Source organism: Mus pahari, chromosome 2 (assembly GCF_900095145.1).
Source record: "Mus pahari chromosome 2, PAHARI_EIJ_v1.1, whole genome shotgun sequence".
Taxonomy (NCBI): domain Eukaryota; kingdom Metazoa; phylum Chordata; class Mammalia; order Rodentia; family Muridae; genus Mus; species Mus pahari.
The window spans coordinates 108,655,760-108,683,676 of record NC_034591.1 but is presented as its reverse complement, the minus strand read 5'-3'; the positions used below and the strand labels follow the sequence as shown (position 1 = coordinate 108,683,676).

At 51.2% G+C, this 27,917-nt stretch overlaps 1 protein-coding gene across 2 annotated transcripts in view; it reads right to left on the bottom strand.

Annotated features, from left to right (window-relative positions):
• Nucleotides 1–2,408: 2,408 nt before the first annotated feature.
• Slc6a6 (solute carrier family 6 member 6) overlaps nt 2,409–27,917 on the bottom strand; it is a 75,054-nt gene continuing 49,545 nt past the window's right edge. For both annotated transcript variants that reach the window (XM_021188845.1, XM_029535398.1), the window contains 10 exons: nt 26,330–26,462; nt 21,572–21,706; nt 20,587–20,690; nt 20,332–20,456; nt 16,568–16,680; nt 12,941–13,078; nt 11,522–11,624; nt 10,979–11,079; nt 8,847–9,017; nt 2,409–6,556 (listed from right to left, as the gene is read on the bottom strand). In XM_021188845.1, coding sequence (XP_021044504.1) covers nt 6,413–6,556; nt 8,847–9,017; nt 10,979–11,079; nt 11,522–11,624; nt 12,941–13,078; nt 16,568–16,680; nt 20,332–20,456; nt 20,587–20,690; nt 21,572–21,706; nt 26,330–26,462 — 1,267 coding nt within the window. In that variant the 3' untranslated portion in view covers nt 2,409–6,412. The remainder of the gene's footprint in view (nt 6,557–8,846; nt 9,018–10,978; nt 11,080–11,521; nt 11,625–12,940; nt 13,079–16,567; nt 16,681–20,331; nt 20,457–20,586; nt 20,691–21,571; nt 21,707–26,329; nt 26,463–27,917) is intronic.

The window sequence follows — 27,917 nt, the reverse complement described above, 5'->3', positions numbered from 1 at the left end:
GTAGGTAGTTTGCTTTATAAAAAATAACAGGCTGGCAAGGTTCAGCTTGTGTGTAAATCTTGTAGCCTCTCAACTTCTTTTCATTCACTCATTCATTCATTCATAAAGTGGTCCTTGGAGTTGAAGAGATGGCTCAGTGGTTAAGAACTCTTGGTTCTCTCAAAGAGGACCTGGTTCCCAGAACCCACGTGGTGCCTCACAACCATCTGTGACTCCATTCCCAGGGGACCTGATACCCTCTTTGACCCCTGTAGGCATGAGACACACATGTAATGCATAGGTACTGGCCCATTTTGGGGGCTGGAGAGATGGTTTGGTGCTCAAGGATTTACTCCTGCTCTACCAGAGAACCTGGGTTCAGTTCCCAGCACCCATATTAGGCATAAAGATCAGTTGAAGACATCACCTACTGGAACAGAGATTGGCCAAGCTGAGGAGAGCTGCAGCCCAAACAGGGCTTCTCTGAAGGGGTGATAGATAATTAGGACAGAAGGAAGCCTGCACAGACCTAGAAGAAGTGTCCCAGGCAGGGGGGCGGAGCCTCAAGTGCAAAGCACCCATGGTATAAATGAGTCTGGCAGGTCCTAGGGCACAGAGGGGTGGAGGCACTGGAAACTAGGCTGTGGGTTGGGGTGCGTCTTAGCTTGTGCAGCCAGGGGCTCTTTGGCCTTGATGATGGGAGGTGCCAAGTGGGTAGCCTGGAAGTCTACCTGGAAGTGGCTGTTGCTCCCAAGTCGCAAAGACCCAGGGCAAAGTAGGTTCACAGGTTCTGGGGTCCAGAGAAGCAGGGCCAGGCCTGTGGAATGGAGGAAAGTTGCAGATCTAAGGGCATATAGAAGCTGTTCCCTCTGGAGGTCGGTGCAGAGGAGTGAGGACCAGCACCATCCACACAGCCTTTATACTAAGCACAGCTTTGAGCACTTTGTAAGAACTGGTGGGATCCTTCTAGCTGCAGGGGAGGACTCCGTATACATTACAGAGGAGGAACCCAGGTATTAGAAGGTTAAGTGATTTGCCTGAAGGTGTACAGGTAGTGTAGGGTGGATCTAGGGTCCAAACATAAGCCAAATGGCTGAGACACACAAAGGGAGGGAGGCAGACACAGGCTGTCAGAAAGGCACTGGGAATATGACACTGTCTATGAAACCAGCCAGAGCAGATACAATAGACTTGACCCACCCCAGATCTGGGTGTGAAGTCTATGTACCCTGGAACAAACCCCTCGTCTGGGAACTTCCCGTCAGCAGCTCGCATCTCGGTGGATGCAAGGAACATCCCGTATATGAAAACCTGAAATCCAAAATGCCCCACAATCGGAAACTGAGAGCATCGACAACCGCAACACAGTGGATAATTCACACCTGAAATCACGTAAACCCAGCCAAGACAAAGGAGCTGTTAGACCTGACAAAAAACCAATCCCATGACTGTCTGCTTAGAGCAGGCTCTATCAGACCTGGCCAGCCAGCTGCTGCTCCAAAAGTCAGGGTTTCAGAGGGCACCACCTCACTGACTTTTGAGGGAAGGGTTAAGATTGACAAAAACAAAACAAAACAAAACAAAATGGCTGCCAAGATAATTTCTTGTTAGCACCTGGACAGAAGGGCTCAAGGCTGCCTGTGAGAAGTGCAAGCAAGCATCATGTGTAAGGGGAGGCATCAATGTATGTGAGAAGACACATTTTCATTGGGCAATCCTATGTCATAGGTTCAGTTTAGCAAGGCAAAGGAGTGGGTATATATCATGGGGTCACTAGTTCAATATAGGTTGAAAAACATGGTCTTCAGGATACATTAGGCTTAGGAAACGGAAACGGAAATGTAACCATGTGAGCTATGAAGACTTAGTAAGAATGTCTAACAGTGTAGCTCCTGGACAACAGTATGGCTCCTGCTTTGTTTCACAGCACCAGGCTGTGGGTGGCGGTGGCCCAGTCCGGGTGATATGCTTGGCTTATAAGTACCAAGTTTGACCAAAACCCATGTTTAAGTGTCAGGCGGGGCCTAGGGAACACTGTAGTGGTTGGAAGCTCTTGCCGCTTTCCCAGGAGATCGGGTTTGGTTTCCAGCACCCCCAGAGGCAGCTCACAACTACCTGTTACCTCTGTCTTCCAGGCTCTGATGCTCTCTTTCAGTCTCTGTGGGCACTGCACAGACCAATACCAAAGGCCAGGTGCAACAGTTCTTGCAATCTCATAGCTGGGGAGAAGAGAGTGAATCCCTGGGACTCCCAGACCAGCCTGTTCTAATTAGCCAGCCCCAAGCTAGTGTCTGACAAAAAATCAAGGTCAGCAAATGCTCTTAACGGCTGAGCCAGCTCTCCACCCCCAGTGAAATCCCTTTATAAACTGTAAAGGGCTTGCCAAAATGTAGAGGTGAACCGGCCACTCCAAAACACACCAGACGTTCTTGGATTTTAAAAAGGAAATGTTTATTGTTGTGTTACAAGGTGATTATAAACTCCTCTAAAAAAAGCAAAGATGGATTTAAAATATCAATATACATATTCATCTAAAAAGCAAAAGAGGAAAAAAAAAACCGAAACCCTGCAAAATGCGGGGTTGTTGTAATTAAACATACACAGAGCTTGTATACTGCAAGACAGGTCACACACCAAGGATCCTTCAAACACAAACGCTCCTCCCCTTCTTGGTTGGTTTCAGGTTTTTTTTCTTTTTGTGTGTATGTGTGTGTTTGTGTGTGTGCGTTTGTTTTTCTTTTTTTTTCTTTTTTGGTTTTTGTTTTTTACAAAAGTTTAAAATATCTTAAAAATATTTTGAAGTTTTTAAAAAATGTCCTGATGAACCAGACATATTTCTGAAGGAGGCAAAACCCACGTTCTCAGCTTTTCTCTTGTGCTAAATACAGTCACAGTTGTTAGGGATTGGAAAGATTAATTGTTTTAAAAAAAGAAAATGGAACTACCATCTCGTTTTGAAGCCAAATATATAACAAGATGCTCTGTCCTTCGGGGAACATGCCAGAACATGCCTGCAATGACAATGACACCACTCCTCCCTCCCAGAGAGCATGGACAGCCAGTTTCCTGGGAAGGCCTGACTCCTAGGAAATCAGATGGAGGAGGGGAGGGAGCACTGCTCTGGCTTCCGGGATGCCCCTCTCTCCATCTTGGAGTATCTGGGTTTTGTTGTGTGTGTGGTTTGGGGCTTGATGAAGGAGGGGGTGTGCACACAGAGGTATTTACAGTGTCCATAGGGACCGGGGTCTCAGGTTTGAGTGGGACTGTGAGGGGCCTTCTCTAAGGTGCCTTCCTGGCTTATGTCTGCATCTTGGAGAGAGGAACTGGGCTGGCACCTGTTAGACTGGTTGCTAGAGCATTGCCCCGTCCTGAGGGGCAGGGCTGGAATGCTGTCGGCCATGACGGTGACACCCTGTGATAGAGAAAGCCCCTTCCTGTGCAGGGGAGGGGGGGGCGCATGCTACTTTCTCCTCGTGCGTTTGCCACGGTCTGCGTGGCTTTCCACAGTAGGGTATGGAGCTGAGGTGAGGACTGGAGGCCAGAGGCAGAGAGGGAAAAGAAATCCTCTCAAGTACTTCCTGCATAGCCTTGGGCTACATGGAGGTCAAAGGCCTGCCCATACACCTAGCTAAGGCTCTTCACACTAGCGATGTCTTTGGCCCTCAGTTTCCTGTGGTACAATTTGAGAGGAAGGTGTATCAATTCCTAGTTCCCAAAGGCTTTGGAGGAGAAAGGAAGAAAGGGTGGCACAGGGCCTGGGTGAGCAGGACGGCGAGGACGGGCACATGGGGTATTGCTCTGTGCGCCATGAATATGGGGCAAGGGTCCTCATCAGCTCTGGCCTTTGGTTGACAGGGAAGGCTTGACAGTTTACTTAGACAATGCCCTGGTCCTGCCTTCCCTCTACTAAGTCTTGGAGAGCCTGAAGCTACAAATGACTCAAATGTCCAGTTCCACTTAGCTCACAGTGTAAGTCCCCATGCTAGGCCTATTCTCCTGATTACATAAGTGCCTTGGATGGGGCCCTCTGGGGCTGCCCACAGTGTCCAGCAAGGACCCTCCACTTAGGAGGTCACATCATTCTTAGGACCAAATAACATCTCCCAGGGTCTCCTGGGCCCACCTAATGTCCTCATCTAAACCAGGCAATGTCCCTTGCTTCCTGTCTCCATCTGACAGGCAGGCCAGGATTTGGCCTGTTCCAGGCAAGGGCTGGTTAGTGAACAGCTTAGCCCTCTCTCCAGGAGGCAGGTGGACCAGAGTCACGAGCTCTACTTCAAAATGTTACTTACATGCAGACGTGAAAAGACAAGCATCACAATAAGGGTCATCAGGGTGGGGGCAGGGTGAGAGTGGGGGCCACTGAAGACAGGTGAGGGGACACTGCTGGGGAGTGGGCTCGGGAGGCGGCTGGCCTGCCAAATCCAGGCAGGGCCTGGGGACTTGGCCCGCTGTGTCTTTGGTCTAGAATTCGATCTGGGAATGATTAAAAAAAGCCTTTCTCAGGCCATTTCCAGAATGGTGCCATTTGTCTGCCAACCCAAAATACTGAAGGCTCGCCAGAGGGGCGTGCCTGGTGGGGGTTGGGGGTAGGGTAGACGGGCATGACCACAGACGTTGCCACAGCTGGACGAGCCCCCCCTCTCCCTTACACTTCACCTGTCTTTCAGTCACCCACAGTGGTTACTTTTAAGGTTCCGTTGAACGAAAGAAAACCAGGGTACATTACAGGTTGGTAAAATTGGGGAAGGAGAACTCCAGACACTCAAAATAACACAAGAGCAACCAGAAATACACAGGACAACAGGAACACAGTACAATCATGGTGGCTGAGTCAACAGCCACTGGAAGAGGATTAGAGGGTCACTTGGCAGAGTACATTGCTTTGGAGACAGAAAAAAAATGTGTGTACATTTGTCAAAGAAGTTCGGGATGGCACAGTTGGGCCCAGTGGAGGCTGGGGTGAAGGTGTAGCGCCCTCTCCTGGTTCAGAAGCTGCCTTGCCTGACATCGAGCAGCTCTGGAGTACTGACCTCATCTCTATGGAGATGGCTTCAACAGACAAAAAAAAAAAACAACCCGTCCCCTTGTCTTCCCTCTGCTGTCCCCTGGGGGCAAACGCCTGTCCAACAGCCAATGCAGTGGCTTGGAAATCATCTGAGGTCACTACCAAGTTGGGTCTGTACTTGAACTCAGATCCTTTAAGATCCAGGGTCTACAGCCACTTGGAGCACTCCTTGCTGGGAGCTGGATGGTTCCGGGGTGGCATCTTTAACAAGAGTTTGTCAAGAGGCCAGGAAGAAAAGTACCCTCCTGGGGTACACTTGCAAGCCTGGGGTACACTCACCCTCCTGAGCTGCTAATATCATTTGGTCCACTGGCCTCCCCCACCCCCAGCCCTCACCAAAATACATTCTTCTTGGGGGATACTCTGGTCACCACCCACCATAACTCCACTCAAATATCGAAGACACTTCCTGAGTGTGACCCCACTCTGAAGCCCCAGCAGCTCCTGTGGACTGGCTTTGGGCAGCCATACTGAGTGTTCAAGAAAGGACAGCGATTCTGCCTACGCCTGCAGAGGCTCCCAGACCCCAGCCACATCCTCACCAGACATTCAGACGGTCCCATCCCTGCCTCTCACACCCACGGTGGTTCAGACAGTCCCACCATGTCTTCCAAGTATGAGGGCAGGCGTTTGGCCCTGGTGCAACCGCTTCAGCTGCTCTGAGATCTATCATTCAGGCTGAGGGTGGGCCAGTAGTTTGGCATCTTTCTTGTTGGCCGAGAAAGAGTGAGGCTCTCTCCACAGCCCTGCCCCTCAGGTCTGTTCAGCTAGTTGGGGGGGGGGGGCTCCCTCTCCTCAGCTGTGTTCTTCCTCCTGAACCAGCTCAGAAGGGACTACACCATTCTTGAAGATGTATCCACCATCATAGGAAAATTCCACCCAGCATTTCGTTTTTTTTTTCTTTCTCTTTTTTTCATTTGTTTTTGGGCAGAACTTTCTGCCAGCTGTATAAGCACCGAAGAATTGCTTTTGAAAAACGAGATCCATTGCTGGCAAGACCAATTCAAGTGGCAAAGTGTATGACAGACTCTAAGTATATATAGTTATATGTTAAAAAAAAAATACAAGAAAAGTTTACCAAGTTCCCATAAAATACATCGAAATCAATATGAAAGTCCATCCTCTCCCTAGGACATAGGCCTATGGGTTTTCTCTTTGTACAAAATATCCCCCAAACAAAACAAAATACACATATACAGACACAGACACACACGGTACACATACACACACACATAGAGTAACATTTTCTGTGACAATTAAAAAAAAAAAATCCTAGTACAAATATAAAGCTCTGTAAACCTGGTCCTATGAGAATCTAACGTTAGTAAACAGCAGGAAAGCGGCGCCTGTCACATGGCCCGGACCTCACATCATGGTCTCCACAATGACGTGACTGGGTTTCATGAGTGCGCCGTTCATGAGGGTAGCTCGGGAGTGAAAGGGTGTGGCCCCTTCACGCTCCACAGCCCAGCGGTTGGGCTCCCTGGGGGTTATCAGGTATTTGATTCTCTGCAGAAGAAAGAGGAGGAGATCAGGAACGGATTAGGGAGGGTCCTTCCCACCCACCTCCAGACCCTCCCAGGCATCTGCCACCCTTTCTGGCCCTTTTGTGGATCTTTTCACAAGGGAGTGATTTTTCCCAGCCAACCCCTGTATTCTCCCTGGTTTCTCTGACTTTCTGCTTCTACAGTAGGCCTTAAGAGTTGGAAAACTGACATAACCTTTCCTCTCCTCCAGGCCCCGCCCCCAAGAAGAAATTTGTACTCCTTGGTCTCCCGGAACCTTCCTGAGACAGTTCCTCCCAGGGAGTTCCTTCTCCTGGAGGGTTGGGCCTGGGAGCCCACTGCAGGGTGGAATCTGCCCTTTCAGATAGGAGACTACAGGGAAATTCTCAGACACTCTAGCCATAGAGCCTAGGCCTCTCTCTCAGTGTGGTGACTGATCCTGGAACTGAGGAGGGAAGAGCCCTGTGCTAGGAAGTCCCTAGCAGAGTGGGAGTGGAACTTGGCTCCCACCTCTGCCTCCTGCCCACTTCCTGTTGGGTGTCTGCTCAGACTGAAACGGGCCAGCAGTTTAAAAAAAGACAAGAAGGGAACAAAAGGCCCTTCTAGGTATTTACATCCAACCATGGCAAATTACAACTGGGAGAGCTGCTTCAAGCCTGCATGTGCCAGGCCTGGTGTTCTCCCTGGCACTGTCAAAGGCCCTGGGAGAAGCGGCTGATTTAAAAAGACATCATCTCACTGGAGAATCCACATTTCCACATTCTTGGGGGGGGGGGGGAGACAAACACAAGACCAGGTAACTCCAGGTCATGCCCCTCCCACAAACATCTGTGCTGCTTTGAGCAGGTAGACTCCTCCCCATCGACCTAGCATGCAGGCCGGCCCCCCTTGCATTGGAACTCTGCTCTCCATATGCAAAGTGGGACATCTTACCCACACTGGCAGCCACCATGCTGTCTTTTGGGAGGCACAGCCTGGTCTGGAACCCTGGTTGGGTTGGAGATGCTGATATGCCCCTTGCTACCTCACGATTCAGAGGGTACCAGGATAGCTTGTGCTGCCAGCAGGGCTGGGGCTCTTTCTAGCTGTGGGGAAACATCCTTCCCAGCTGCTCCTGCCTCCCCCAGCAGCTCACTCTGAACAAATCTGTGCACACAGGCCAAACCAACCTCTTAAAATGGGGCTTTAAGCCAGGCAGTGGGGCTTCTACCCAGAACCCCAGCACTGGGGAGGCTTGAGGCCAACTTGGACTTGAGTGAGTTCTAGGCCAGCTTGGGCTACAGATTTAAATCCTGTCTCAAAACCCAAAGTAACAACACCACAACCGCCACCACAACAAAACCATCAGGTTTTCAAGAGACCCTATAGCCAGAGCATACCTCTAAAGACTCCTGCAAGTCCAACTAAGTCACGTGTGGGTACTAATAAACTTCGAGGGTGACCGGAGTTGGCTCAGAGCAGGCCTGTGACTGTTTCAGCACCAACAACAGAGGTGGAAGAGCTGGAGTCCCATCCCCACTCCTCTACCCTCTAGGGAAGCCCTGATGCCCTGGCTCCTTCCTGGTCTCCACAGCCAACACAGCCCCCTCCACAGGAGGAAGCCTGGGCCAGCTCGAGGGGGAGCCAGGGCCCCAGGACATCCTGGCTCCAGATTCTTTTTCTAAGAGAATAAAAACAGCCCAAAATAAAAACGGTGGGGCCTTGGAGCTGGCCCAGGGGCAAAGGTTAAAGTGGATTCTGAGAAAGGGATTTCACGGAAAGAGCAGGGGACTGCCAGGCCTGGAGGCTCCCACATTGTGGGAAGAATTCCTGAGGAGGCTGGGGGAAGGGAGGGGGCACCATGAGGAGACAGGCAGTCACAGAGGTTGGGAGCAGGGCAGAGGTGATGGCACACCCCAGCAGAGGGTAGCACGGTTGGGCAGTGCTGGGCTTCCTCTCCAGAATTTATCTCCTGCCCTGACTCAGAACAGAGATTCCCACAGCCTCTAACTTGGCACATGAGGTCTCTGTCCCCTCTCTAGCCTAGCGACTGACTCTCTGTACCCCACACCAGGACCACACTCTACCTCACACTATATCGGGCACATTCCTCTTAAGTTCACGGCCCACTTTAAATGTCACCACAAAGCCTTCTCCAATGTGAGTGGCACCTGTCTGTCTGCCCACTGCATACCCCTGCCTTGGCTCTCCTGCCTTTCACGGGGTGAGAGAAAACCTGGGATTCAGAAAGGGCGAGCATCCTGCCTAACGTCACACAGAAACCGACACTCCCACGGCCCATGCCCCGTGCTCACCACACGGAGCGGTCCCTCCGTCCGGCAGAGGAGGATGACAATGACCAAGGGGATACACAGCATGGAGGAAAGGGCCAGGCCCCAGCCCAGCCCAATTGCCCAATCAGGGTACCGGTACATTTTGTTGTAGGTCAGGGGGACATACTTGACAAGCGAGAAGACGAAACATCCCTGTGGAGAGACGGGGCAGTCAGAGGGTCCGTAGGCATCTGAGAGCAGTGTAGACTTTATATCTGGGGCAGGGCCTCTCCTCTATCCTCACTATGGAGATGGAGTGGTATGGTGCCTTATGGATCTTTCCAGAGCAAATCTGACCAAGTCACCTGCTCACCATCCCCTCCCTCCCCAGGTCAGCTGGTAGCCGACCCCTCCCTTTTTCATCTACCTCCACACCTCAGGGCTTTTCCCAGCTCTTTCGCAAGTGCCCAGGCCCTTAACAAAGGCCACTTCCTCCTGCCCCTCCTCTTTCCCTCATATGTTCACCTGACTTCCACTCCAGTGTGCTGGCCTTACTCACCCGGGCCCCAGCTTTTCCCTCCAGAAGCAATGCGGCTCTGATACCCAGAGTTCGGCTGTTCCCCTCCCTCTGGAGCAGTGGTTCTCAACCTTCCTGATACTGTAACCCTTTAGTACAGGTTCTTCGTGTTGTGGTGACCCCCAGCCATGAAATAATTTTTGTTGTTACTTCACAACTATAATCGTGGTACTCTTAAGACTCATCGTGTAAAAGTCTGTGTTCTCCAGTGGTCTCAGGCAACCCCAGTGAAAGGCGGGTATGTGTGTGTGTGTGTGTGTGTGTGTGTGTGTGTGTGTGTGTGTGTAAGAACTACCACTCTAGAGCACCTCCCTTTTAACACCAGATATGGGTCTAGACATACACAGCAGGTGCACAATAAATGCCAAAGGCAAGGATGAGAGCGGGGGCAGCCAGCGGCCTAAATGCCATTATCTTGGCACACTGGTCCAGTCCAGTGACAGGATGTAGACCTGGCCTTGGTCCTGAAGGGTCCTGAAGAGAATGGTGGGGTGAGTCCTGAACCCCAAAGCTGTGCAGAGTCTACCATTGCCTTTGAGAGGAGGGGCTCTGGCTCTGGAGGAACTGTCCTCTGTATCCTTCTCCTCAGAAAAGGAGGCAACCCAGGGAGTGCCATGGCAAAAAAACAAAAACAAAAACAAAAAAACCAATCCACTACTTTACTGCCTAAAACCAGGTCTGATGGGAGACAGTGGTGCATGGTGGGGACGGGTGGCCCGCGGGGCCTACCCTTCTCTGTTGCTTTCTGCCTAGACAGCTTCGGCTTCCGCAGAGTGAGCCCCAGAGGTGGGTGACTCTGGCCTCTACCTAGGCTTCCCAGCAGGGGGCCTCATTCTGCCACCAGAATGCAGACCACCACTGGCCTAGAGGACAGGAAATTGGAGGTCAGCGTGAGAGGGACCCCAGGCACAAGCCTGCTGTGAACAAAGACAGGCGTACAGGCCTGTGCCCCCAGCTGACAGCAACTCTACCTGGGTTGGGCCTCCCGTTGATGTTTTGCAGTCTCTCGACTTTGTCGGGAGATGCGTGTGCCAAGAGCCACAAACAGGCTCATCAGATTCTCAACTGTCACCTGCACATCAGGGTATCCTTGTCACAGAGGTGACAAGGTGAGGTGAAAAACCTGAGGCCCAGACAGAGGAGTCAATCAGCATGTCCCCTTGGTCTAGTCTGGGAGTAGAGGTCACAGGAGAGGGGACCTGTTAATCGCTAAGCGCTGATTTTAAAGCAACGGACATCTGGACTCCCCAAGGTGCTGACCAGGAACAGCAGCACAGGGATCCCTAGGGCGTTGGCCAGGCTCCGCCGCGAAAGCTCGGTGGTACTCACAAGCCGAGTCTCGGGAAAGCACCCATGTAAGCAGCAAGACCAGCCCCAAGGTGGCGGGCAGAGGACAACAGCCTGGCACTGCCCCTCCTGCTTCCTCTTCTTCACACACTCCTATTGGTCCTACAAAACCCTACGCAACCAAGGCAACCTAGAGCAGACAGCCCCCACTGTCCCAGGTATAGCTGAAGCTGGCTTTACCAGAGCCCACAGAACGCCACAGAACGCAAGAGATCACAAGGTGAAAATGTCACACTCAGGTGAGACTTACAACACAAAGAGCTGGAGTGATGACAGCCCAGCTGTACTTCATCCAGGGCCCAGGCCGATAGCCAATCATGTCCTCAATACCGTCATATAAGTTATCACCGCCTACAAGAGATAGCAGTGGGTCCCCGGTGACATGGTGGCCAAAGCCAGAAAAGCCCCGGGAAACAACGCAGCTGGGGTCACCATCTCAACCACTGGGCCTGTGTCTCCACACCAAGCATGGCCATGTGACATTCAGTGCAGCTGGGTACCTGCATTTTGCTGGAAGTCTTAGACAAGAGCCCACGTCTTAGCATGGCCAATCCCAGCTCTCTAAGAGATCAAAATGGACCATTTCTGGGCCAAAGAGTAGGTCACCCTAGGTTCTGAGGTGACACTGTTATATTTAGAGCAACATGTTCACATCTTGTGCCTTCAGTGGGATTATCTATGATGTGCTCAAGGAGTGCCCTGAAGTGAATATTCCAGACAAGGGAAACTTTTCCATTATATTCTCTGCCCAAGTGAACAGCTAGAAAACGGATGTGCAAACATGTATACTCACCATATATCCAGGCAATAACAAAACATTCAAAGAATGCAACCCACAAAAGGCATACACCACTAGCTGCATAGTAGTCAAAGAGTTGAAACACATACATGCCACCCTGTGAAGGGAAAAAAAAAATCAAGGATAAAGTTGGTTTGTTATAGGGTCTCCAATTCCCCATATATAAAGAGCTATGGTAAATCAATACTTTTTTTTTAATTCCAAAGAAAAATTGGCAAAAGCTAGGAGGACCAAATACAGGTACTTTTAAAAAGAGAGAGAAAGAGAAGAGAAGAGAAAAGAGAAGAGAAGAGAAGAGAAAAGAAAAGAAAAGAAAAGAAAAGAAAAGAAAAGAAAAGAAAAGAAAAGAAAAGAAAAGAAAAGAAACAAAGGGAAAAATATTCAGGGCCAAATGTGGTGGCTCATAGCCTTACAACAAACCCTCTGGAAGTCTAGACAGGTGAATTGTTGAGAGTTCAAGGCCAGTTATAACAAATTCGACTTCATGTTTGACAAAACACACAGAGTTGGGAAGAGTTTAACACATCTAAGCAACCCAAAGGGTCACAGAAGTCTACATACAGGATGTCCTAAAACCAAGTGTGGCCAAGTCATGGGAACCTGTGCTTGGTGAGTAGAGAAGCTCTCTGACTTTAGAGGGATAGTCTTAATGCTTTATAGCGTTTATTTTTATTTTATGTGACTAGATATTCTGCCTACAGGTGTGTCTGTAGACCAGGTATATGTTGGATTCCCAGGAGTAGAGCTACCGTTGTGAGTAGCCATGTGGGTGCTGGGAATTGAACCTAGGTCCTCCAGAAGAGCAACTGGTGCTCTTAACCCCCGAGACATCTTTACAGCCACAGACGGATGGTTCTTTCAAGCAGTTCCCTAAAAGTTTCTATTTTGGTAAAGAGAAAGCTTGAATAGGGTTTGTTTGGGTAGTGACTCACAACCTTCTCCTAGAGACCTCAGGCATGCCAGCGTCCCGGGGGCAGGATAGCATACTCTGGGGGACCCCAGGCTCATGCTCTCTTATCGGCCCTTTTTCCAGCCACTGAAACTTCTAACCTTCAACCTTTCTGTTCCCTTTTGCTCCTGGCTTCCTTTCCTCCTAAAGTATGGCCCCTGCTCTCTGGGAAGAGGGAATGCTCTCCTCGGCAGATACCCACACAAATGGTGGAGCACTTGACAAGCAAGTGCCACAATCTTGGTTTGACCACAACATCTCAGAAAGGGAATATGGGGGACGCTGCATGATCGTTTGAGAGCTGGACAGAATGGGGATTGGGGGCCAACCCAAAGGAGGTGTGGTAAGGGGGACCCTCTCACCTCCCTCAGGCCCCTCTCCCAACAGTGGCCTCCCCTGTGGCCTTGAGAAATCCTAAGTAGGAAGGGGAAACCTCACAGCCCCCCAGAGTAGCGGCCACCTACCTCCGTCACCATCGTCAGCCCCAGCAGGTAGCTGATGCTACACAAGATGGCTATGAAGATTTCCCGACGATAACCCTTCCTTAGGAAGGACGGGTAAAGATCAACCAAGGATGTGATCTGTCCTTCGACTTCAACAAACTGAGGGCAGGAGGGAGAGAGAGAGAAAAAAGGGTAAGGGGGCTCAACACAGGCCTGGAGCTCAGGAGGAGGGCTAGGCTACCTCTCACGAGACCCACCTGGAAATCCATGTCGCCAGACCCTGAGCTGTGCAGGCAGCCACTGTGGTCTGTGGTCCAAGCAACTCAGGGTTATGTCTGTACTGGGGCCATTCCCACCCTTATCACTAGAGACTCTCTAGGAAGCCAGGGCCAGCTCTCTGCCTGGACACGCCTGGGGGGGAAGGGTGTGGCCATGACAGCCTCTCTCCTTTGCCAGGGCTGATGCTACACACATTAAAGCAATGAATGCCTAGCCTAGCCCAGCCTTTCACAGGGACTGCTCGGCCATAGCATGCTAAGGTCAACCCTTTGCATTAACCAGTTGGGAGACACTGGGCAAAGCCTGGACTCAGTTTCCCCATCCAGAGCACTAAAGGTAATTCAGGTTTGGCTCATGTGGTGGCTTAACCTCACCAGAAATCCTGGGATCCAAAATCCATTGGTTCTAGACAAAGAAAATTCTGGAACATTTAAGAACACACACACACACACACACACACACACACACACACACACACACACATACATCATGCTCTAGGATGATTATCAGTCTCTCTACATCTTTTCAATCTTGTACCTAATGATTTATCTTGGAAACTGTGCTATGTCCCTACACAAAGATCTATCTTGCCTTTTAACAGTAGCATAAAACTGCGCTCTCTAAATACATCACCTTTCACCCAACCAATGATACTGGCAACAACATTCCTAGTTATCAGTCTTTAGGCACGGATACACAAGTTTGTAACAGGTCTTGGCAGTATTGGGGGGGGAGGGGTTGAGGGACACAAAAGTACTTAAACTAGAGGGGCCTCACCCAGACTGCTCTGAGTCACTGAAACATTAAAATGCTAAAGGTTGAGCATATAAACGCTGGCAGAGTGCTCAGCCAGCAGGCAAAGGCCCAGGGTTAGTTCCACAGCACTGCATAACCAGGTACAGCCATACATGCCTGTAATCCCAGCAATTGGGAGATAGAGGCAGAAGGCTAGGACATTTTCAGAGTCAGACCTGACTGAATTTGAGGCCAGCCTGCTCTACACGAAATGCCATCTTGAAATAAAAAGACAAAATGGGTTGGGGACAGACGTTCCCCTGGCATTCCCACGAAAAAGATCCAACTATGGAGGCCTTTGGGAGATGGTGAGGGAGTGTGCAAGAATGGACACGATCAGAGAGAAGACCCCTTTCCTGCGCCCTAAGGAACAGAGAGAAAATCCCTTTCATGTGCCCAAAGGTACTGGCACTCTGAGACCAGAATTCAGGGGCAAGATGACCAAGAGGTTCTTAAGCAGGGCTCTGAGAGAGGGTAGACCTCATGACCTCTGACTGATGTGCCCAAGGGGGATTTGAACCTGAAAAGCAACTGAGTTGTGGCTAACTGGCAGCCCCAGTGCCAAGCTACACAATGAGTTAAGCCGAAAGGCTACAACCCAGAACTGAAATAGTTTCTCTGGCTGCCTGCAGAAAGGCACCAGTGACACCGAGGCAGGAGAGTGGCAGGGACAGGAGCTAATGCATAAACATCTGGATGCAGTGGGCTAGGGAAGAGCATCGTCTATCCTGGGCAAAGCCCTGGATCCGATGTCCAGCACTGCAAAGAAAGCAAACTCCTGGTACGGGGCTGGGAGATCAATGCCAAATGAGCTGTACATGGGGAAAAAAAAAATGGCCATGTAGCCCCAAGCATATGGTGGCATCTCACACAGTGGGACTCTCTCTCTCTCTCTCTCTCTCTCTCTCTCTCTCTCTCTCTCTCTCTCTCTCCCCCCATTGTGGGGCTGGCTTCTCCAAAGCTCTATTTCTCCATGTTCTGTAAACCATGACTGGAGACCAGCTGCCTCCTCTTTTGTTGCCCACTTGTACTTGGGTGATGATACCATTGGGTCATTTACATACCAATCCTTAAGAGCCCCAATGTATAAACAGGGTAAAGAGGGGCACCCCAAGGTAAGCTTTCACAGCCCCCCAAGACCCTCCACTCAGCCTGTGGCTCAGATGGGAGTCACACATCCTGCACTGAGCCCAGGTCCCCCCACTCCTGGCCACTTGTGAGCCTGTAAGCCCTGTTTGGAGCCCCGGCAGATATGTCACGCTTAGCCACTTATTAACTTGTGTTTTTGTTTTCTTCTTCCCCTCTGAGCCTGGAAGATGTTCTAAAAGCCACTAAAAGGCCCTGCATGGGGTCTGCTCCCAGGGTCAAGCAAGAATCATTAACAGAGCCTTGCTTGTTTACAAAGGCGTCTGCTGGTCACCAACTCGGCAAGGATCTGTTTTTCTGGTTTGGAGAGGTTTTCACTGTCTCCTCTGTTTATCTGACTCCCTTGGCTGCCCAGACTTACACTGTGTTCCTGACCTTGCTAGCTGCCTCCCCTCTCTGGACTCATTCACCTCCACTGGCTCTGAGTCCCCAGGGACCCATCCTGTCAGGGCCATTGGAGGTCATACCCTTAGGAAGGGTGATGAGGAGCCTTGGATCATCTCACAGCCTACTTCCATTTCATGAACTTTTCCTGGGGTAGCTGGACTCAAAACCCACACCACACAGGAGTCTCTGCCTTCCCAGGCTCTCTAGCTGGCCTGAGCCCATGACCACCTGCCCGGCACACACCAAAGTCTCCCTCCTGGAGTTTCAAAAATACCCCTCAAAAAGACACTCACCTCAAAGAAAGGGACACACAAGCCCCCATGAATCTCATAGGCACCTGAATTCTCTATACCTGGCACTGAGCCTCGTGCTTTACAAATTGTACCCATTAGCCAGGATGAGGAAACTGAGGCTCAGAGTAAAGAGAGACGGATGTGGCCATTGTCACACTGAGTGTGTTACCTCTCCTGAGCTAGATGCAGGCTGGCTGTCACCAACACTCCCTAGTAGTGAACTGCCTCTTGTGAAACCCTAGCATGGGGCTGGGGCATGGCTCGGGGTAGAGTACATGTTTGGTCCATGTGACACCTTGGATTCCATCCAAGAAATAAACTGGGAAGGACAGATCAGGCAGATGGTATAGCAATTAGAGGAGGGGGGACAAGCTGGCCTGAACCAAAAGCAGTCTCCCAAATGTGGTTTATCTTTTCTGGACAGACTGTGGAGGCCCAGGCAATGATTGACACAGGCTCTGACACCTGTACCTCTGGGTCACAGCTTTCTCTTTCTCACTTATAGTTTGACCTTAACCACGGCCCTCATCTCCTTGCTTGGGGGTAACAGCCTTGAGTGTTGGGGTGAAGGGTCTCCTCCAAATGCTGGGCTGAGGCCTTTTTCAACCCAGGGCCCTGAGGGAACCAGGTTGAAGCCCCTGAGGTGGGAGCTTGAGGGGGAAGGGTCTGAACATGCCTCAGCTTCGGTCAGGATGGCTTGTCACAGTGAGGCTGCCCACACGAGCGCCACAGCCCCACATACACGTACCTGGCTGTCCAGTCCAAGCAAGAGGAGCATAATGAAAAACAGAATGGACCAAAAGGTGGGCAGCGGCATCATGGTTACAGCTTTTGGGTAGGCAATGAAGGCCAAGCCAGGACCTGAGGGAGAGAAACGGGGAGGGGGACACAGGAGAACACACATCAGCACCAAGCTACTCGGAAACCCTGGGCCTCACAGAACACTCACATCTGAGTAGGGAGAGGGGGGGAATCACCTAAGCCCAAAATGCAGGAGGAGCCAGAGAAGGAGACCAGTGGGGCTCGGGAGGGGCCCCATGTGAGCATCTGTCTCCTACCCAGCACATGGCTTCCTCTCAAGTGAATCTAAACCCGTATAGACACGGGATCCTAGGGGCAGGGAGTGGGGGCTGAATCTGGGGCTCAGGCAGCCAGTAGGAAAGTAGGACCCTCCCCTTACACACCAAAGCGGCACATTGACATTGGCTGGAAGGAAAGTTGTGGTTATCTGATTCATAAAACCCTCTTTTGCAAAGAACCGTTTCTGTTTTTGAGTTAATGGCTAAAACACTGTTTGAATGGAAAGGGGAAAAAAAAGCATTTAGATGCCCCACAGGGTAAATGGCTCTTCAAGGACATGCCTATGGGGCCTCTGTCCCCTACAGGACCCAAGTTCACACAAGGCAAGGTAAAAGTAGCCAGGCCTGGCACTGAAGGGAGGTGCCTAGGCCCAGGAAACTAGCCACATCTCAGTCCTCATCCACCACTTCCTCTATATATATATTTGGGGGCATCAGTTTCCCCTAACTGAGATATGAGGGTCAGGTAGCCCCAGGATCCTTATGTTCTGATTCTTGGAAGTGGATACCACTGCCCAGAAAAAAACGGCTCTGGCCAGACTCAGAGGCAAAGGGGACAAGAGCTCCGCCCACTCTGAGTGACTCACACGGGGGTCCTTTGAACACAAATATCTCCTGCTTGCAAATACCCCCCACAAACAGACTCCTGGGAGAGATTAGCTAGCTGGGACTGGGCCCATGTGAGGGCTGACAGACTAAAGTAAAAATAAACTACGAGAAACAAAACAAGCCAATCAAGAAGAAATCCGGGCCAGATTGCTGGAGATGTTTTACACTTTAAAGCAGACGTCAAACAATCACCAAAACTGAATGACTGGCTTAAGTTGGGGGTGGGGGTGGGGAAAGAGTCCACAAAAACAAACCAATTTTGAAAAAAAAAAAAAATTCACTCAGTCAAGCATCAACAACCCCAAGTGTGGTGGGGGAGGACAAGTCCTGTAATGAGGTTTGCTCAGCCTGAGAAATGAGAAACCCTATTGAAACAACGACCCGGGGCAGCCACTGAGTCATTGCTAGAAGGTGATCCTAGAAGATTCTGTGAGGGGAACGGGTGCGGCTGCTTACCAAGCTGAAAGCTGCTTGGATGAGCAAGATTGAGAGGAGGGGGCTCAGAACACGCACCTCCCACCCGGGACATCATGAAACACACTTGAACTCGAGTTAGAACCAAAAGCATTCGGCTCCCCCTAAAGTTCAAAGCTCTGGACCTGCCTTGTCCACCCCAAGAATGAGCAATCAGGACTAGCCAACGACAAGACAGATGTAAAATGTGGTGTACCCCCAACCCTCCGCACCAGGCCCTGTGAACAGAATCAGGTCACTTCTTTCTGTCCTTCACTTTAGATTTTTCTCAAACCAGCCTCAGGAGAGCGGCCAAGCGCCCTCCTCTACAACCACAGCGGACCTGGGCGGGGAGAAGCCGAGAATACTTAGACTGCTGGGATGCCCCGAGTGAAGCACGCCATGTTCTGTCTGGGCTTCCCTTTGCTGTGCAATACCCTCGTCCAAGTGCACTTTTCTTTGTTACGGTGCTTGCCAAAAAAAAAAAAAAAAAAAATCTTAAGCGTCACCGTCTCTCTTGCTGTGCTGGCTGCTCATACATCACTGTGGGGAAGGAGCGTGGACGAGGTCTTTGAAGTGGATGAAAGAAAAAAAAAAAAAAACACTCGGACTGACTACATGCACTGCGTGAAAATGCCCATTGTGCAAAGAGATCTCTTTGGTGGACCCCATCTTTCTCCCGTAACACGTTTCCTCTGTGTTTTTGGTAGAACCCAGTTACAGGTTGGGAATCACTTTGCATGGGACATTTGCAGAGGGGCTGGAAGAGGTACAGGGCCCCTTGCTAAACAACTTCCAACACAAGAGGCTGTGATTGAGATCCTGTGCCCTCAGGCCCTTCCCTGCCTTTGGAGCTTCTAAGAATGGGCAAATAGTTCTTCTGAGTGTCCAACTGGGACACAGTGAAATAGATATGTGTGCAGTGTGGTGTTCACACTGGAGGAGGGGGTTGCGTTGTGTTCCAGCAGCGGACAGAGGATGAATAGTCCCTGAGGTCAGAGGATCCAGTGAGATGGCCACATGGGATGGCTCTCCAGACGTGTAGTGGGTTGGAGACTCAGCATCCAGATACATTGCCTAGGAGCCTAGCCTGCCCCGACCCACACAAGCCTGACCTCAGCTGAGACATGAATATCTAGACGATCTAGATACAAAGTATCAAGGTACCTTCAGACCTTCCAATACCAAGGATTAGGAGCAGAGAACTGGGGCATGACCTTAAGTCTCAAACATAAGGAGATCAAGGGAAGAGAATGGCAGGGACTTAGGGTACCCGCCCTGGTCTGCAAAAAAAAAAAAAAAAAAAAAAAACACCTAGAATTCTAAAGAAGACCTAGAAACCATAAAACAAAAAAAAAAAAAAAAAAAAAAACACCTAGAATAATGAAGGACAGTCTTCCCTATCTCACCCCATCTCTGTGGCCTGAAGGAAGACCCAACCCAGGGCCCTTGGCAGCCTCTAGAAGCCCCAGAGGGACTGTGAGTAATTAGGTTAGATAACACCTGACCACCCTGCAAGAGAAGGGGGTGAAGAGGTGGCCCCTGGTGATATCCACCCCAGAACCCCATTCACTACAGGGCGACTCAAGCCTAGACCTCTAAAATACTGTGATGAGGTAGTAGGAATCAAGACCATGTTCCAGAACCTTCTTTGCTGGAGTTCTGGATCCCATGTTGCTAAGGAAGAACCCCACTCTGCGCAGAGCCCCTGACCCTAAGATCGGCCATCCATTCTGTGAATGTTGGCATCTTGAGTAGCAACATGGGACCGACAGGGCCCCATCTCCCCAAAGGCAACAGTGTCCTCATATCCTACTCCCAAATCGGCTCTGCCATGGCCTCTGAGCGATGTTTCTCCCCTGCCCTCTTGCTCCTGGTGACTGTGGTAGAGGCTGGGAGGGGTGAGGTTTGGAACATAGACAGGAAGGACTCAAGAGTGGATCGGCTTGGCATTGGAGCCCGCCAGGTGCCAAATGCAAACCACAGAAACCAAGGCTGAGATGTCAGCAGCGCTGGTGATTGGTGTGCTAGCTGTGGCTGACCTGGGCCTTATTAGAAAAGCAACTTCCATGGCTAAAGCCAGCGGTTGCTGGGGAAGTGTTGGGGGCTGGAAGACCACAACTAAAACAGCCACCAAGTTCCATCTCAACCGCCCTTTTGCTCCTCCCACCTTCAGTGGGCCAGAATGCACTGAGGACCTGTAACTGTAGCCTTTGTACTCAGGTATGGGAGCACATCTTGGGGGGAGAGGGGATGTCTATGTAAAAGCCAGGCTCCCTCCATCCCCCTGGGGTCTGGCTCCATGCCTGCAGTACTCATCTTACACACTAGGTGGCAGTGCCCACCACCACTGCCACCGACACCACCGTACCTGACTCAGCCACATCAGCAATGTCCACCCCTTGCTCTTGTGCCATGAAGCCCAGGATGGAAAAAATTGCGAAGCCAGACACAAAACTGGTACCACTGTTCAGGCATCCCAGCAGCATACAGTCCCTAAGTTACACACACGTCAGGGGGTAAGTTAATCACAACACAAGGAAGCCACGCTCCCTACTTCTCTTTTTTTTTTTTTTCTTTAATCATCATTTCTAAAGTCCACCGGGCCCGCCAGCGCGACACTTGCCTGTACGAGTTATACTTGTACTTGTTATAGCTTCCCAGTGAGGTCATGGCCCCCAGGCAGATTGCGTAGGAAAAGAATATCTGAGTTCCAGCGTCGATCCACACCTGAAGAACGGAGGAGCATTAGGGTGGTTGCCTGGGGTGACCAACCAGGACAATGTCTACACAGATGAGCTGCAAGGAACCCCAGAGGGCAGATCTAGAACCCCAGAGGAAGACCCTCATCTTCCTGCAACAGTTAAGGCCTCTAACTCTGGAGTGACCAGTACCACTCCTGAAACCTTGCTTTTCTTATCTACAGAATGGGCCCCTAGCCTACCCTGCCCCTCTGAACAACTTTCCACACTCAGTAAAGAGCAGTCTTTCAGTCTATTCCTAAGTCATCACAGTCCACTTCAAGCACACCAAGGTGGCTTTGACGGCTGTGATGGCTTAGTCCGGGACCTAAGTTAGAACGCAAGGTATTCTTTACTTCTCCAGGGATCATGGCTTGTAGCTCTGGAAGGCAGCAAGCCTGCCTTCCCAGCTTACAGCTCAGGCTGGCCACCAACCCTGCTCTGCTCCAATTTTCAACTGCTTCCCGGGGGCTTGGGAGCCTGGGACAAAGGTCTCAAAGGGCACACAAAAGCCTCCAGAGGTTTCATCAACTCTAACACTCCTCAGCTATGTGCTGAGACAGGGGGACTTACAATTTGACCCCCTTAACCTTCAGAGCACCATTGATCCTATCTGAGGATGGTATTCTAAACACTGAGTCTCTGGTCCTGATGAGGCTGGAACAGAGGCCCTTCCTCGCCTTAGCAAGGAGTGATTGCACTGTAGCTCGGAAGGACTGCAAGCCACTACTGGCCAGGAGGTTAGTACCAGGCAGTGATGTTTGGCTACACATGGGCATCAAAGAGCCAGAGGAAACATGGCCACCTGTACCCTATGCACACCACCGGTTTATACAGGGCCTTGGGATGAGGGACCCCACCCTGCTGTACCTGTGGGTCCCCAAGGCGGCTGATGTCAGGGTACAGGTAGAATTTGATGCCCTCGCCAGCACCTGGCAGGGTCAGTCCACGGACCAGCAGCACCAGAAGCATGGCAAACGGGAAAGTAGCAGTGAAGTAGACAACCTGTGGGCGAAAAGGTGTCGGGTGGGTTTGTGAGTGTGCTTGCCGCAGTGAAGTGTGGGCCATCCTCTTCTCTCAGAGGCACGTGGTTGCCCTTGGTATAGCAAGGACCCTAGAGACACACTGGTCCCACTTGCTGTGCCATCTTTGGTGTGGTGCTTGACCCCTGACCCTCTGTCACCTTACCTAAATATGACATAAGGGTCTATCTTAAAGATTAAAAAAAAATCCTGTGGATAATTCACATAGCCCATTCAGGCTCAGAATTTTACAAAGCAGGCAAGACGGAAAGCATGCCCACCCTTTGAAGAGATGACGCACTCGGAGAAAAAAAATACAGACAACATACAGAGTGGGTCAACTATCAGGGGCGTAGGCAACGACTCAGCCCGTGGTCACATTGGGCTGTCACATGGCACTCAGCACACATCGGCTAGCATGACAACTGTTAGTATAACACAGGGGGTGGGGTGGGGGGCGAGAGTAAAGAAAGGGCTGGAGAGAGATGACGCCGTGGCTAAGAGGCCTGGCTGCTTTTGCAAAGGACCCAAGATTGACTCCCAGCATCCACGTGGCAGCTTAGAACCATTTGAAAATCCAGTTGCAAAGGACCTGACATCTCTGGTCATCTCTGATACCAGGCACACATAATATTTAGGCAACATACCGACACATATTTAAAAAAAAAAAAAAAAGAAGCAGGTGTAGGTGCACATCTGTAATCCCAGCACCCAGGAGGGAGGCCGAGGCAGATGTGTTCAAGGCCTTCCTGGGGATACATAGTGAGACAAGGGGTCTGCTCCAATTCTGAGATGCAGGCCATGTTGGTCACTCTCTCTGGGTTTCTTCTCATATACAATGAGGACAAGAGTCACAGCAGCCCTTATCCAGGGATGGGTGAGGATCTGTATTGTCAAGACATACAGCCTGCTTGACAGTGACTTGAGATGTGGGCAGGAATGGGAAAGGCCCAGCAGGTTGCCAGCTTACAGGAGACCCATGGGATCACACTGGGTGTTACAGCAGGCCAGGGTTGGGATGAGGAAGAGATGGGTAATAATACCCTCTGCCTGGCCCTATGAGCTGTTTGGCCACCCCACTGCAGGGCAGTTGGCCTTTAGGTAGAAGGCCTGAGGGAGGCTATCCGTTCTAGGAGGTCAAGCCCCTTGGGAGAGGACCTCAAGCACAGTGGCTGGAAACTAGTATCACTACCCTTCCCCACTTGTAGGGGAGAGACGTGGACTGGATAGGCTTAGGTCCCCAGCTCTGAGGCTAAGATAAGGAGATAGACTGGCCCAGAGGGTCAGTTGGAGTTCAGCAGTCATCTGTCCTACCTCCCAGTTGGCAACTGTGGCTGAGGCTTCCAGGGGGGAACTCTGACCTCACCCTCTACCGAGGTCTTCAGGGAGTGTTTGGAAACACTTAACAGCCCAGACGGTGGGGTGGTGGCAGGGCTAAAGGAGGGCCCTCTCCTGCCTGCCACCCCTCCCCTGGATGCCTTTTATCTTCCTCTAAGCATCTGGGTCCCCAGCCACCCTTGTTTCTTTTGTGATGGACTGACAGACACCTGGGACAAAGGCCAATCAGGAAGCCACTAAAAGTATAAAAGAAAGAAAATCCTCCTGTCCCCTCCCTTCCTGTGGCTAGGCAGCCCTACTCCCCCACCCTACCCCCCACCCCCCCACCAGGTCCCCTCTCTGAGGCCCTGCAAAGCCACACCCAAACTGGTAAACAATGACCTTAGACAGGCGTGCCACAGGGTTCCCCAGAGGGCTACAAACACTTCAGAGTAAGTGGATTGTGACCAGATGCACTGGTGGGCTCACTGGTGTGGGGGAGGGCTCCCCCAATTGCCTCTTTAATAAGCCTACTATGTGCCCATCATGGTGCTATGAACTTACTTAATACTCACCAATACCTGGATGAGCCGTTACATGCCCCTTCCCTTGTGAGCAAATACCAGCCATGTCACCTGCCTGGAGTCCCCAGTCAGAAGGAGGTGTTCAGAGGTGGGATCTGATCTAGGCCAAGTACTTTTCTTTGAGAGCATTACTGTTGCTGCCACACACACCCCCTCATCACACTTACCCAGCCGTCTCTCTAGAAAAAGTTACCCTTGCTTTGTAGCCTTTGCTACTCCTTGGATGAGCCCGAGAGCCATTCTCTCAACTTTTCCGTGACTGTCCCTCGGGATCCTCTAGGGAGCAGCTGGTGCCAGGCGCCACCTTGGGCCCCTGACTGTGGCCCAGTAGGCCTTGCTGTGGGACGTGGTATTTTTCCACTCCCGTTGCTGATCCTTCAGAACAGGGCCAGAAGCCTTGTGGGAAACGGAGGCTTAGGGGGCACCTCATCCCTGGTCCTCTGGGGGTTGGTGGGTTGCAAGACGGAGCTGGCTTCCAGTCTCCTGGGACTTAGCTTTACTTGGGAGCAGATGGCCTGGCCAGCAAGCTCATTCGATCACTCACATTACACCAAGAGAAACTGAGGCTGAGCAGGTAAGAGGTATTTGTAAAGTCATTCCATTTATAATGGACAGAGCTGAATCCAAACCCAGAACTAGCCCTGTCTGCCCCATTCTGCTCTGTTTCTGACAAGACAGGCTGTCCTGGAGTGTGACCACAGACCCAGCCACACACAGGTCCAGGTCGTTCCAGGGTGACCATCAACAGCCTGTCTCCTTGTGAGAGCAAGCAGGAATATGCCAGGCTTCTGACTCCCTGCACCTGCCAGCCAGCACGAGGATGAGACTGAGAGGTGGGAGAGGGAATTGCCTGAGTTCAAATCCCAGTCTGGTCACCGAAAAGCTATGTAGCGTTGGGGAATGTTCGTTAAGCTCCCTGAACCGCAGTTTCAATTGTACAGGTTCAGAGAACTTCAGGGGGATTAAATGAGCTGTCACCAGCATGGAGGTGCCATGTGAGTATTCCAGCTACCTGGTTAGTTGAATAAGTGAAAATGACATTCATCCTGGGACCTGTTTCAGACCCTCAGAGCGTTAGAAAGGCCAGGAAAGAAAAGCCAAGCACCTGAACTCGGGTCCTCTATCCATCACCCTCCCGTCTCCTGGACTAAATTAGCCACAGAAACAAACTTGGCCACATCTGGTGTGCAGCCAGGGCTGGAAGCTGAAGCCAGCCAGCGGGTGGGCCTCTAGATGGGGTAGGCGGGCAGGCGGCCGGCCGGCCTCTGAAGGCCTCTCAGCACTGAGCTGGAGAAAGTCCACGGAGCTGTTTGTCTTGGCTTCTCTGACCCATCAGGGCTGCTATTGTTCTAGGAACCACACGTGCCTCACAAGCGGGGTATAGCTCAGGGTAGGTTGGGGTGCCTCTGGCCAGTCATGTTTTCACAGTAGCCATAGCTACACCCTGGCACCCCCCTCCCCCATTTGGCCTTGGCTCTGTCCCCTTTGTAGTGTGCTGTGTCTCAAACATTGCTGACTGTGCCTTGTAGACATCAACTTACTCCATAAAACTGAAGGGTTCCCTACATCCTGGCCAGATGCACTCCAGGGCCTTTTACAGTGGCCATTTGCCTCTGTGTGCAACCCTCTTCGGATACTCAACTCTCTACCCCCTACTCCTGTTGGCTCAGTTACCACAGTCACTTTAGCTCAGCCACCCTATAAATGGCACATGTGTCCCATCTCATCTTCCTAGCTCTTCCCAGCCAGCCACACATGTTGAACATGTAGATCCCTTCACTCTGTTTCTACAACGGGATCCACACACAAGAGGCCCAAAGGACATCACAACTGAACACGACTGACTCTCTCCAGCATGCTTAGCACCAGAGTTCCCCCAGACACTCCTGGATAGACTAGCTTTATGTGGGAAAATGAGGCAGAGGGCAGAAGGCAATTGCTACTTCCTCAAGCGTGAAGGGCAGGTCCATTGGTCTGCAGACCTGAGTCTTGATATGCCTCATCTCAACCCTCAAGTTCACTGTTCAACAGCCAAGGGGGCAACTCAGGCGAGGGGCTCCTCTCAGACAAGCTGCCTGACCTCTTATGCACACTCCCAGGACCATGGGGCAGTAGGAAGCACAGTGGGCAAGGTCCCTAAGAGAATAGCCAACATCACATTACCTCTCTCTGTTTGTCCTATGGAAGATGTTAGCAGGGAATGGTCCAGGCCTGGCTGGCTTCCCTTCAGACTGAGGTTCAGTATTATCAGGGTGCTCTGCACCCTGTACAAGGACGGTGATACAGGGCAGCTGGGTAGTCCTGCTTCAGCATCTCTTTTAAACTCTGGGTGCTGCCAGATCACTTTGCAAAGTTAGGGTCTACATCGTGGGCTGATCATCAAAGCCAGCAATAGGGCCACCACTGGCCTCTGGCTCTGCTAGCTTAGCTCACCACACCAACAGTGGACATCAGTGGCTGGCGACAGAAGCTCAGTGGGGACACCTGGTTGCCTGCCAGTCACAAGGTCACTAAGCTCCTGATCAGTGGGTAGGGGACACCTGGGGTCTTTACCCAGTGAGAGACGAGGCCACACAGGGCTGTGTGCGTGTGTCTTGTCAGAACACTCCTATGTCCAGGTAAGACTCGCTGAAAGGTACTTCAGCCTTCAAGAGAAGCTGGCCGCAGTGGGGCTGTCCCCGAGGCAGGGGACAGAGTCCACTCACCTTGCCTGTGGATCGAACACCCTTCCAGATGCAGAAAAAACAGACGAGCCAGACTAAGAGGAGGCAGAGCGCGAGGTCCCATTTCAGACTGCCTGGGTTGTCGATTCCGGAGGACAGGCTGAGCACATTGCGCCTTTAGGGAAAGAGAGCAAGAGGTCAGGGGTTGGGGGCCACTTGGCAGCTAAGCCACCATGGGCAAGACCCTGGGTTCTGTTTCTGGCACCATGACAAAATGAACTACAAAATGCTCATTTTCATTCCAACACTGGGGAGGTTAAGACAGACAGGACTGCCTTGAATTTGAGGCAAGCCCGGGCTACATCATGAATTCCAGGCCAGCCTAGACTACAGAGTGTGACTTTGTCTCAAAAACAAAAACCAAAAACAAAACCAAAAACAAAAACAACCAACTAACCAAACAAACAAAGAAACAAACAAAAAAAACCAAAGTCAGGATCCTTAATAGGTGACCTCAGGCTCACTCCAGCCTGGCCATGAGCAAGTCAAGTCCCCGAGCCTCTGTTTCCTCATCTGTAAAATGGAGACTGATTTAATTGGCTGAGGAAAAAGGTACTTGCTGCCAAGGCTGCTGAACTGGCCTGCATGCATGGGACCTGCATGGTGGAAGGAAAGGATTGGCTCTTTCAAGTTGTTCTCTGACCACACACACACACACACACACACACACACACACACACACACACGCATCCATACCCACACGCGCGCGCACACACACACATGCACACACGCGCGCACACACCCACGCACACACCCACACCCACGCACGCACGTGCACACACACACACACGCACGCACACACACGCACCCACGCACGCACGCACGCACGCGTGCACACACACGCGCACACACGCACGCACGCACACCCACACCCACGCACGCACGTGCGCACACACGCATGCACGCGCACACACACACACACACATTTTTAAATGAGGAGTGATCACCTGTATGACCCATGCTTGAGACTACAACCTTCAATTCTGACTATGGGGCAAACACTGGGTTCAAGTCTCAGCCTCTTTCTACCAGCTAACCTTGGGCAAGTTCTCTAACCAATCCAGGCCTCTCTCAGTGTGTAAAGTGGGCGTGATTCCCTTGGGCAAGTTCTCTAACCAATTCAGGCCTCTCTCAGTGTGTAAAGTGGGCATGATTCCCTTGGTCAAGTTACCTAACCAATCCAGGTGTCTCTCAGTGTGTAAAGTGGGCGTGACTCCCTTCCCAGCACCCTCTGTGTTAGCTTCCTTGATAGAACTCTGATTGTTAGCTGGGAATGGTGGTATGTACTTGTATCTCAAGCTGAGGCAGAAGGATTATGAGTTCCAGGTCACCCAGGGCTACATAGTTAGGTCCTTTCTCAAAAGAACAAACCAAACCAGCAACAACAACAACAACACCATCATCATCAACAACAACAACAAAAACAACAACAAATACCCCACATATTATCTAAATTTTTCTCAAGGTATAACACTCAGAAAGGCAAAGTGGGTCCTGTGTGGGCACAGGGTACCCAGAGTACCTATCTTGCTGGAATGGCTTATGAGGAAAATACCACAGAAAAAAGTCT